Source organism: Drosophila grimshawi, unplaced genomic scaffold, assembly GCF_018153295.1.
Source record: "Drosophila grimshawi isolate 15287-2541.00 unplaced genomic scaffold, ASM1815329v1 contig_44, whole genome shotgun sequence".
Classification (NCBI taxonomy): Eukaryota; Metazoa; Arthropoda; class Insecta; order Diptera; family Drosophilidae; genus Drosophila; species Drosophila grimshawi.
Genome location: NW_025063240.1, coordinates 18,892,364 through 18,904,917, shown reverse-complemented (window position 1 = coordinate 18,904,917; position 12,554 = coordinate 18,892,364). Strand labels below are relative to the sequence as shown.

Genomic DNA, 12,554 nt, shown 5'->3' with positions numbered 1-12,554 from the left:
GTTCAAGAAGAGAGCAGCTCGTATGAAAAATAACAACCCTCTCGCTCTCTCTCAGCCTTTACCGACATTGTCTGACGTTGTCTCGCACACAAATAGATACACACACGCACACATGCACATGCTGCTACGCTCACGTACACACGTTAAAGTTGCGCGCTGCTTGGGCTTATCACCAGCTCTCCGCCGGCGCAGAAAAGCGCTCTCAATGCGCATTCGCGCTCACAGAACACAGAAAAAAAAAAAACAGAACTACACAGAATGAAAACGGCAGTCGCTGGCAGCGGGTGGGCAGCTATTTTTATACACATTACACCGCTGCTCTAGTCGGGAACAATTCAAAGGCAATCGCACACGTGTATACGGCTATTGCGAATTGTAAATAAAATAAAAATAAATAAAAAAAACAGAGTGTAAAAATCAAAAACAGCGCAATAGAAATTGAAAAGTAAAAAAACAAAAACAACGCAGAAAAAAACGGGCGACGTTTAGTTGCTGTCAACGCGCATAATCGTAGCCATCGCACACGGACAGCACACACACAGCCAGACAGTCTGTGTATATAACTGTGTCGTGTGTACGAGAGCTAGATTGAGAGGGATTGGGCAGAGCAGCATAGACAGAGTAAGTGAGCGCAACAGACAAAAACAATAATAAACAATAACGAAACATTTAATGCAACAGTAGATTTTACAGACTTCACAAACGTCATTTAAATACAAAGAAGAAGAAATTTACAGTTATGCGTGTGCGAGATAAACGTAAACAGCACAAGGAGCACAAATCGACGAAAAGCGGCGATAAAGAAAAGGTAAACAATTTTGTTCGACAAGTCGACAATGGAATACCCTACATTTATTGACTTTTTCCTCTGTGTGGCAGGCAACGGATGCCGCAGCAAAGCAAAGCACGCCAAATAAAACAACAAGTGGAACAACAACAACAACAACAACAACAGCTGTTGGCAGACAACCACATCAACCAACTTTGGCAGCAACGGAAAAAGTTGCCTTCGACAATCGCATCAAGCGCAAAAATGTTTTGGCTTTAAATGAGAAAGTGGCTGCTTTGAGGGAATACGATCGGCAGCCGGTCTACAAACATGTTGGTCGCTTGTTCAACTGCAGTCCGGATCAGATCAAGCGCATTGTGCTGCAGAAGAAGGAGATTCTGAGTGCGTGGGAGCAGAGGACACGTCGCTGCCAGGATGCCAAGACGCAGGAGTTCAAAGTGGTGCGTGTGTCCATGTTGGGCAAGGCGGTCTACGATTGGATTAGGCGCATGATGTACTACAAGGACTTCATCATCACCGACGGCCTAATCCAGAAGATGGCATTGCAGTTCAAGAATCTGATGGGTCTGAATCACTTCTTTCCGCATCAGGAGTGGTGCGACAAGTTTCGCTCCACCTACAGCATCCATCACAATGACACTAAGCTGTTAAGCTTTGGCTACGAGGACAGTCATTCGGTGCAGATCGGTGACATTGCCAAGGATATTATGTTGGGCTGCTCTCGAGCGGAAACAGCTGCAGCGGAAGATTCTGCCGGCGATCAGGCAGAGATTGATCTCAACGAGGATGATCTCGATGGGGTTGGCGATGGCAATGTCAGCCTGACCAACACAAGCAACAGCAGCAGCAGTCAAACTGGGATTGAGGATGAGGATGATGCCGATGTGGATGTGGATGGCAGTGGGGATGTCTCTGATACCGAGCCGGATGTGAAGCCCACACTCAACGAGTTGAATGCACGCGTCTTGCAACCTCTGCCGTTGCCACAGTTGGTGCGTCTGCCACAAGTGCCGCCGGGCACCTCACGCAAGGTGCTGCTGGCCACACCAATTCTGCCGCCTGGCACGCCACCTGGCGGTGCTCAGACCATGACCATAATACCGCTGGCAACGCTAGCGCAGAGCATAACCCAAAGACCGGGGCTGCAGCCGAAGCCGCTGCCCATGCTGGACATAAAGCAGGAGATCAAAACGGAGCCAGAGGAGGAGCAGGCTGGGGAGGAGGAGCAGCGGCAGGTAGAGGAGGACGAGCAGGAGCAGCCTCAAGCACAGTTGGAGGCGACGCCGGAACAGGAGGAGCAGATGTCCAGGGAGCAACAGCCAGCTACTGTTGAGCAGCCTGCAGTGACCATTAAACAGGAGTTGGACAGCGAAGGGGAGCTTCTCGATGGGGATGATTTCGATGACGATGACAATGGCGGGCGTTCGAGTGTCACATCCCTGGCGGAGATCCTGGCCGCCAATGTGGACGATGAGAAACAGTATATCGAGCAGACGCGCGCCTTGCGCCAACTGAAACGGAGTCTCAGCCCAAGTCCGACCAATGCCACGCCCCCAACTCTGTTGCCGCCCATGCCGACGCTGACAAAGGCGCCGCAGTCGCAGCCGGTGACAGCAAAACGTCAGCGGCAACACGATGACAACAACAACAATGGTACGGGTGTGGGAGAGGGGGGAGTTGGTGGAGTCACCGGCCTGCAATCGATAATCAGCTGTGCCGAGGCACGTCAGTACCTGAAGCAACTGGAGGAGTTTGCCCTGTCTAAGGAAAACTATCGACTGATTGAATTAATAACGCGAGCCGATGAAGTCATGCGAGAACTGGCCGATGAATAGAATTGATTGCCATCTGCTATTCTTAATTAAGTTTGTAGCTAACCACCCCTCCTCCCCACTCCATCTCGAAGATGCAATCAATCATAGAATATCTATATTTTTAATTTGTACTCTAAATGTTTTTAAATATTTAATTTGTACCATGTACCAAAATACAAACCAAATTTAGTAAACTAGAAAGTGCATTTGGCTAGTCGGCAATAGATGGCGCCTTCGCTTAGTGCGCATGTCTGCCCTTAGCTGGTAGACGGCGCTGGTGTTACTGCTGCTGCTGCTGTTGTAATTGTTGTCACCGGTGTTGCCATTCTCTCGCATTCGCTCACTGCGTCACTCCACCGAAACAGGCACAATTCATTCAATTTATATGTGGGTGGGTGGCAAATGCACGCAACTGACGCACAGGGTGGCATTGTATATAATGTATATAAATTACATAGATGTCTTAATTGCCCATCTTTTCGGTTTACAAATTTAATACGTATATGTATAATTTATTTCACAAACCATATCGAAGTCCCTTGCAATGCACAATCGCATTATGCATTCTGATGAAATTGTTTTGTGTGTCAAAGTAAATACATAAATACACACACAAATACACATGCATATGTACTTAATCATGGCGTAGGAAAACGTCAGAGGAATCAATCTCGTTGAGTGCGCATGTCTGCCCTTAGCTGTAAACTTTGGCTGGGCGACGACTTTCTGCTCTCCGCGTCGCACGTTACATGCTGCACACAAACACACATGCAAAAATGCACACAAATGAGTCGGGGCCATATGGCACAGGGTGGTTATGGTAGGTTATGGCGAGCCTATGTGAAATGCAACTTATTTATTATTTACTTTAAATACTTTACTTCAACTATGTAAACGTAGGCATTTTATATATTTTACCATAGATATACACAGTCATAAATAAATGTTCATTTATATAAATGTAGTACACGCACACTAATACATTTTCATGTGCGTGTTTTGATTGATGAACACTTGAAATACAACGCACAAACATAAATACCAAAATATATACATACACACACATACACATACATACAATGCCAGACATACCAAAATAAACGGAAAGCAAAGCAACGCAAACAATCAGTCTGACGCATACACACACACACACACAGACAGCGACACACACACAGAGACTAATCAATCAATCAATCGACAACAAGCAGCGCTCGCAGTCACACAACCACCAACATCGACATCATCAGTCTGTGATTGGCGTCGCCACGGCAAGGTTGTTCAAGCATACATGTATATATACCAAGGAGACGCCTATACGCATATAGGAAGCCAATAGGTAACTAAATCAGACTAAAAAGCATTTTGAATTTCGTTATAGCATTTTAATAATATTAATTTTTAATAGTTTGCGCAAAAGTTGCCCATCTGTTAGCTAACACAGCTCTGTTATCGCCAAACAGCGTGAAGTTGGCCGCAGCACAATGGCGGCGATGCCAGATAGTTTTATTGCTGGCAAGCGACAGTTTTGGCGCGAGTTTTTAAAACTCTACCAGCAAATGCCGGAGCTGTGGGAAGTCAATCATGCGGACTACAGAAACAAGGAATTACGTAACGAATCCTACGAAATACTACAGAATAAGTTGCGTGAAATCCAGCCAAATGCAACGAAAAGCGATGTTGGTCGTCGTATCAACATTTTTCGCACGAATTACAGGCGAGAACAGATGCGGATTTGGAAACAACACGAATTGGGTCTGCATTCGGATTTGTGCAAACCGACGCTTTGGTTCTACGACAATATGAGTTTCCTGCTATCGCAAGAGTCCTTCCAGCACAGATCGAAACGGATGCGTGGCAGGCCCAGCCTCAGGGGCAGATCCTCAATGAAAGGCCTTTCAAAAGATGTAAGTTTTGCATTTGGGATTTGTGTAAAGCACTTTATCGATTGTCTCTGCTTTTCTCAAGGTTCAGGTTAAGTTGGATCAGTTAAACACGGCCACAACAATAACAGCCTTACCACCAGCAACAACAGGATCAACGACGATGCCTGCAAATGATAGTTCCGAGGCTTCTGTATCTGTGTTAAACGAAAGTTTTCTAATCAGTCCTAAGATTGAGATATTCGATAATGAGTTGCCCGAAATAGATGCGGAAAGAACTGAAATTAAGGTGGATAATGCCGATACGAGTGCATCTGAATTCAATGAGCCATCCGGCTCGAATAACTCCACGACAAATGGAACAATTGTGACTGCTATAAATGGTGCTGCCTATCAGCAATCGACGCCAATGTTGAGTGAATCCTCCGAAGCAATTGCCAAATCCTGGGCCATTCAGTACGAGGAAATGGCGCCAACGCAACGCATTTTTGCCCGTAAGGCGATCGCCGATATCCTATTCGATGGCTGCATGGGCAATTTACGCATTAATCGCATCAAAGTACGAAGTTCCAATGGCAATCAATCATAAGAAATACATTATTTGATATGCATAAGCTTAAACCTAAACTTAAACTTAAACTTAAACTATATATTAATTCAGCCTTTTATTGTATTCTGGGCAATGCTGAGTTGAAGCTGCATGGGTTAATTTTCTATATATTTAGAAATATATTGAATAGCAACAAGAGCAACAGGAAAAAATTCAAAGTACGATCTGTTTATGCAACATCTCAACTTAATTGAAGATGGACAGCTTTTTTAATTAGCATAGTTATTAATCAAATTAGTTACTGAAATTGCAGCAAATTTGTTGCGTTAAATTTCGCCTAAGCTGCAAGCCGACCCATAATAAAAAGCGAAATGAAAAATCTTAATTAGCAGCCGGCGCATGTTTGTGTTGTGTGTGTTGTATTAGCAGCTGTGTGTGTTGTGGTTGTTGTTGTTGCTGTTGGCCACCCGTTTGTGGAGCTGGGGCCACCGCCCATCCGGTGATGCACTTAACGCGTTTGCAAATGATTTGAGCAGCTGTTGCCACTGCCAGTGCACCTGTGCCTGTTGCATGCTGTATGTGGCATGTTGCCGGTTGCCTGCCGTTGAATGAATGCCGCCTGTTTTGCCATTTTAACATGTAATTTTGCTTGGCCCAACCGCATGGAAAAATTCAAATCACTGTGACTATGACGGGGGCTGAGAACTGGGTGCTCCTACGTGCTGCAAGCTGTAAGCTGGGAGCTGCGATCGGAGGAAATGTGGCTGAGAGCCTAAGCCGCTGTAGCATTTTGCACCTGTCGCCCTACGCATGTGAAAATCAAGCGCAGCTTTAATTGATACAACAACAGCTAAAAACTACAAGCCAGGGGCGTAGCCAAGCGGAGCGCATAGGGACAGGGGAATGCTCCCCTTGAGAGCTCATGCAATATCAGCTTTTTGCATGGTAAGTGATTTCACAGAAAAACTCTCGTTTTGTATTTTCTATCTTAGTTTTGTACGTGATACTCGCAGAGTTTTTAACTTAGTTTTTAACTTTAGATAATATTCACTTTGGGATAGCTGCTTGAATATATAAATGAAAGTCCCACAGAGTAAGAGAAGGATGTCTTGCCTTTGCCCCCTCGTAGCTGTTAAAACCCTGACAACACCCATGGCAGCAGCAGTAGGCGCAAGAAGGGGGCCAAAACAGGGCTGACTTCTCTCGTCTAGTTGCACGTGTTGCACTGGGAACGGGGCAGCAACTAGGACTGGGACTGGGACTAGGTCTGCGGCTGAGACTAGGTTGTAACTGCAACATAGAGTCGCGGCAAAAATGTTGTAAAAAATGCGTTGAGCTGCGCAGCTGCCAGGCTGTAGGCTGCATGGGGGAAAAGTGAGCCCTTGACAACAACAACAACACCAGCAACAGCAGCAGCAACAGCAACAGCAAAAGTTTGCAGCCTTAAATGGGCATTGAAATTAAATGCAGCTGCTTTAATGATGCTGCACTTGGTGGCAGGCAGGCAGGCAGACAGAAGGGGGTGGGTAGGGGGAGGGGTGTGCGGGTTGCGTATCAAAATGGCCTAAACAAATCTGGGAATATGGCACAAAGACGGCTGTTTGCCGGTGGGCGTTGCATGTGGCAGTTGTTGCTGGGGCGTGGCGCCACAAAATGAAATGAAATGCTGAGCGTTGCAAGAGCGACTGTGCCGGTGGCCGTAACGCTTGCAACAACCTGGTGGGCGCCAGTTAACAAAGAAAAACAACAACAACAACAACGGCAACAACAACTTTGCCTTTTTGGGACGTTTAATGGGAGTTGCCGTTGCCTTTTTTGGTGCAACGAAATCAAGCAACAAAAATCTTAAATCGCAAAAATTTTTGTTGCTGTTGTTGCAGTTGTTGCTGTTGCTGTTGCACTGATGATGATGTTGTTTGCTCAAGTTAATGCATAAAAATAAATACGTTTTATGTGCCGATTTGAAATGCAATGCAGCAAGAACCAAAAATCGCAATAAAACGAAAGACTTAGGCAACGAACTTGTTGCTGATGTTAGCAATTTGAGATGCTCCGCGCAATCCCTTCTGCCACGACTCCAAATCCGTTCAACATTCACCACAAAACTGACTGCAATTGAGCTGTACACTTTGCCCGATCTAAACGGCCAACAACTGTGTTTGGCCCGTACTGAGTTCAGTTGCCGTTGCTAGAGATTTTGATTGCCTAACTTAATGAGATAAATTTCCAATTTGTACACTCAGCAAAATGAAAGAAAAAGAAAATAGAGAAGCTTATGTGGATCAAGTACCAGCAGTGACATGGCGAGTTCCCAGATTGATTAAAGATTATTTATTTCTATCAAAATTCTCACTTGGATTTGGATATTGTGTTACAAGAACTCAAGTTCTGAAAGCAAAAATACAACCAAATCAGTTTGAATTGAAGTTCTTCAAAATTTCAAAGATAAGTAACTACAAGTATAAGAAAACAGTCATCCTTCAAGTCATTCAGTCTTCGCTAGAGCATTCTTTGTTTTGAACTTGTTCTGGCAATTTGAAAATTTCTGCACAAATTACCAGTGAACCTGAAGAAGAATAAGACGAAGTAGAATCAAAAGCAGCAGCAGCTACCTGGCTGTCTGAATGTCTGCTTTCGTTGAAGCTAATTGAACTCATTAGTTCTGAGAGCTTATTAAGAGGCAATCAGAACACAAGTTAAGAGCAGCCAAAAGCCGAACAAGTTGAAAGTTTCATCAAGACAGCTTTAAGATAGATTGATAGATATCGCATAGACTCGACTAGTGATGTACATAAAGAATACACTATATATGAGTATAGAAACGCCCTTGACTCAAACATTTACTACCAAATTTATGCAACATTTACAAACAGTTTTGCAGTATTAAGTACAACACTAAAGAATCCCATCCCACTGGCATTTAACATTCGAGTTCATTGCAGTTGAATTGGCTACAATGACAGGCTGTGTAAACAAGTCACAAATAAACAATAACAAATTGCGTTTCTCACACACATGCGGCACGCGTCTGTGGCATTGTCGACAATGAAGTCACCCCTAAAAGCGCTGCTGGCCACACTCAGGTGTTTGGCTTTGTTAAGGGTTGCAATTGCTGTTGCTGTTGCTTCACACAGAAACACAGACAAACACATAAAAATCACACGAGAACTTGCCCAGTTGTTGGCAATTGTCCCTGGGAAGCGGACAGCGACAGAGACTCAGAATCAAAAACTCATCACGGGGTGAGCCTCATGTGAACTGTCGCTGGGTACTGGCTATTGGCAGCGGGTGGACTGGGGAGGGGATTTTCAAATTGCTGGTCGTCCGCTAATAAGACTGGGAATATCAAAAAAACACGCACTCAGTCGTCCGCTCTTCGCTGCGCTCCTCTCTGGAATGTGGGCGCGCAGACGCGACGCGTTTGGCGTGACGAATAATGTGAGAGTGAGAACTTTATTAAAGCAACGCTCTGCGATTTGTATCATGCCCTGCACACAGCAGCGCGGAAGGGGTTTATTAAGCCTGAGCTATTATGCTATCATATACAATGTGGCATTTGTTTAAATCTGTTGTGCTCTTTTTGTGACAATGTGGGAATTTGGGGGGAGTAAGCGAGCTAGATAGTTTGTTTAAATTGATTAAATGGTTCTTATATGATGCAATATTCATTTTATTAGTATATCTGTTCTCAAGACTCGCTAACTATTTATTAAAATTAATATTTACATACTCAAACTAAAGAACAACATAATAATTAGTTTTCTTTACGATTAACATTTATGTTTGCAACTATAATGGATATAAACTTGTCTCTTCTCTACAGGGTATCTTGGTGTCACATATACTCCATTAAAAAGTCTTGTTATTTAGCTGGCTTTACATTGTCGAAAATTCTTCGTCTTGTTGCACATTTGGAGCATTCTGAAAATTGCTGAAATGCTTTTCACACGGACAGCCTGTGAGAAAGCGCAACGTGGGACTGTGAAAATGTGAAAACGAAATCGAAGAGCAAACGAAAAGAACTCTTGAACCGTTCACACACATACGAACACACACACACAACTACACCCACACACCTGTGACTAGCTGTGCGTGTATATGTTAATGAATTGTCCACTCAGCTTTTAGTTTTGGGGACCTGTGCTGCTAAATGGACAATACAGTTAAAAATTAAAGCATAAGACCCATAAAAGTTGACATGCTGATCGCCCAATTTAACAGCAGCTGAAAAAATTTAATCCTGCCAAAAAAAAAATAAACAAAAAAAGAGAACACAATAAAAAAAACCTATGCGTTAATTAACCACATAAAAAAGGATACGGCGCCTTTTGATTTTTTGGGCGAAACTTTAATGGGCAATTTTAAGACTGCAGCTAAGCAAGGGCAAAACTCAAAACTTGGCTCATTTTTATTATGGGCCGGCGACACCTTTTAAGAGCGCCAATCGAATCAATGTTTTAACACGAGAATACCATTTCCAAAACGGGCTCATTAAGCACTGCCGAATAACCCAAAAAACAAAAACAACACAACAAAAAAATAAATAAAAAGATCAACAAAACAACCTAAAAATATATATAAAAGGATTGCTGCAAATTCTACGAATGCTGGGCAATTTTTTGTGCGGCAGCTGCAAAAAAGGGAATTGAAAAATTGGAATTGGAATTCATATTCATTTGATTTCACAATGCTGCGAAAGTGAAACCAAGACATGCAACACACACAAACACACAGCCTGCAGGTGAATGTGGCACATCAGCAAAATGGGCTCGTTGCCCAAAAAAAAAAAAACAAAACACAAAAACAAAAAAAAAAACACTGACACACATCTCTTTTTTTATTATACCCTGTTCATTAAGAATTAGCTGGGAGTGGGTATCCATAAAGTTGGGCAATGTGCAGCAGGAGAAATCTGTAGGTTTTATATTTTATACTCACAATAAGAATATATCAGCTTAATCCATAACATCTCGATTAATATCAATGTAAGACTCTAGTTGACCTATTTACATAATCAAACATTTCAATGGCAACCTCCCATCCTCACATAGTCTAGGGCATAGTGAGGAAGAATCCCAAACAATATCACAGCCATGTCACATGCCAGAAGCGTGAAGGTTATGAATTGGTTCCAATATTTTTTGTATTCGCTTGTGTTGTGGGTGTGCGAGGATTACAAATATATGGTTCTGCAACTGGTTGATCAATCTACACTCAAGGGTTCCAGTTCCGATTTGACACCATAATCAAACTATATCTCACACCCGAAACGATAAGTATCGCCACAGGGCATCCTCATAGTCATTCACTCTCCACTAGATCAAATTTTTACTTTATTTTCGGTTCGAAACCGACATTGACAAGCAACGTTTTTGGACAAGTTTTGGCAATTTGAAAATCTCTGCGCTAATTACCAGTTAACAAGAAGAAGGCGAAGGGGCAGTAGAGGGGCAGCAAAAGCAGCAGCAGCAGCAGCAGCAACAGCAGCTGCCTGTCTTCCTGGCTGCCTGCCTAATTGAACTCATCAATTTTGGGAGCTAATGAAGAGGCATGTTTGGAGCTTGGTGCACCGCTTGGCCCAAACTGTCGTCTTGCATTTTCAGGTCCAGCAATCAAGAGTAATGCATGAGGATACGGTTTGCTCCATGCACCGTGTGCTCAGATCGTTGTGGCCTGATAAGGCCGCATAAAACACAAAACGCCAAAAGCTACCAGCAACAGCGGCAGTGATCGCTACTGGCGGCCATTTAATTAGCAGGTTAATTGCCCGTAAGGCGGCACATTTTTGCATGCTTCCAACCGGTCAGCAACTTCATTAATAACTTGGCATCCTCAACTTCAACTTCAACTTCAGCACAATCCCCTCCCCCACCCACTTGTCCGTTGCATTTGTCATAGACAAAGACCCGGTTCGGACCGGGCGCGACTATCGACTTTAGCCAAATGACAAATGATATGTTGACAGCATTGCTGCCGAACAGCAGTTGCTGAATTTTGACACTGTCTTATCGCTGACTGCCGATTGCAGTTGGAAGACACTGAGACTGAGATGGGGAGGAGTTGAAGTCAGCGTTGGAGCTGGAGCTGGAGACAGAGACGCATCTGCCAGTTGCTCAATTGCCAGATATTGTGAAATTGCTGAGGTATGATTGAGTTAAATACATTTAGTCGGTAGCAGTTGGCAATAATTCATTGTTATCTACATCTGTGAAGGTTTTAAGTAGCTGACTGTAAATGCAGCAGCAGCATCGATCATCATTGATTCCATTTATCAACACTCACATAGGCTTTTAGACGAGTCGCTTACGCACCGAAATCCTTCCACAGATAATCTGTAATGTGGAGAAAAAAAGCATATATATCATTATTGAGTTATTGGCTTGTTTTAAATTGAAGGGATTTTTATGGATCGTAATAAATAATAAAAGCGAGATATGGATTGATGTATAAAATAATTGATTTATTACAATATTAAAAAGTTAGCAAGTAATGTTAAATGTGCCTTGTCATAAGTAAAGAAGTGCATAAAAGTAACTTTAATAATATTATTAAAGTTTAAATCAACAGGTTTCATGTTATTTTTGTTTATTAATTTTTTTTAGTTACAATTCAATTTCTGAACAATATTTTGAACTACAAAAATATATATATATTAAAGGAATACAATTTATTTTTCTTTCAATAAATTCTAGAATTTCGTTTATTGTAAGAATCTATATTTTGTGAGCCACATCCTTCAGATCTTCTCCTATCAAATCGTCTTCTCAACAGTTCTTCTCCTTTCAGTTCTTCTTCTTTCAGATCTTCTCCTGTCAGATATTCTCCTTCCAGATATTCTCCTTTCAGATCTTCTCCTTTCAGATGTTCTCCTTTCACATCTTCTCCTTTTTGCTCTTCTCCTTTCATTTCCCCTGCCAAATCCCCTTCAAAGGGGTATGATTAAGGGGCACTATAGTCGCTTACCCCAGCGGAGACCAGAAATCAAACACACCACTCGCAGCATAACCCCGTCAACAACCCCGCTCAATAGATTCCACATAAAAGTCTACACACACACCCCTCAATCGCCCCTTAACTTCCCCGCCCATTGCCCCTCACACACACACACCCCTTCAAAGAGCGCATGCGCGCACAGCTCTCGCCCCTGCTCAAGTAAGACACCAAGTGGAGAGTTGCTCGCGAGAGCGCAGACGCAACTTGAGAGAACGGCAGAATGAAAATAAAAACGAATGACTTAAGACACAAACTTGAGCACGTTGCGCTTCGGCAACAGCAGCGAGAACGAAGTCGGCTTAGCTTGGTTTGGTGCTTGCTGCTTGGTGCTTAATGCTTGCTATTGCTGTTGCTGTTGCTTTTGCTGTTGGTGACTCAAGATGAAATAGTAGTAGGTAGAGGCCTCCACAGCGCATGCCACAAGCAACGAATTGCATTTGTAATCATGCGGAAATGATCGCGTTGACCTTTCAGCAAGTTGCAGTCTCAAGTCTGCATTCTGCATTCTCTGTCCGTCTCTATGTCTG

The 12,554-nt window shown here is 43.2% G+C and overlaps 2 protein-coding genes across 4 annotated transcripts; both read left to right on the top strand.

Moving 5' to 3' along the window:
* The first annotated feature begins 258 nt into the window (after nucleotides 1-258).
* On the top strand, nucleotides 259-2,801 carry LOC6557010. 2 transcript variants are annotated; one of them, XM_001983681.2, is made up of 3 exons: nucleotides 259-621; nucleotides 694-808; nucleotides 880-2,801. In XM_001983681.2, exons 2-3 carry the CDS (start codon nucleotides 740-742, stop codon nucleotides 2,623-2,625), a joined length of 1,815 nt encoding a protein of 604 aa, XP_001983717.1. In that variant the 5' UTR covers nucleotides 259-621; nucleotides 694-739; the 3' UTR covers nucleotides 2,626-2,801. The 2 variants fall into 2 exon arrangements, with proteins under 2 accessions (XP_001983717.1, XP_032597793.1); XM_032741902.1 differs by having other exon boundaries at nucleotides 685-808.
* A 937-nt stretch (nucleotides 2,802-3,738) lies between these two features.
* On the top strand, nucleotides 3,739-5,134 carry LOC6557032. Of its 2 annotated transcripts, none has more exons than XM_032738159.2 (3): nucleotides 3,739-3,940; nucleotides 4,010-4,508; nucleotides 4,576-5,134. In XM_032738159.2, exons 2-3 carry the CDS (start codon nucleotides 4,086-4,088, stop codon nucleotides 5,071-5,073), a joined length of 921 nt encoding a protein of 306 aa, XP_032594050.1. In that variant the 5' UTR covers nucleotides 3,739-3,940; nucleotides 4,010-4,085; the 3' UTR covers nucleotides 5,074-5,134. The 2 variants fall into 2 exon arrangements, with proteins under 2 accessions (XP_032594050.1, XP_001983718.1); XM_001983682.3 differs by having other exon boundaries at nucleotides 3,740-3,940; nucleotides 4,570-5,134.
* The last annotated feature ends 7,420 nt before the right edge of the window (nucleotides 5,135-12,554 follow it).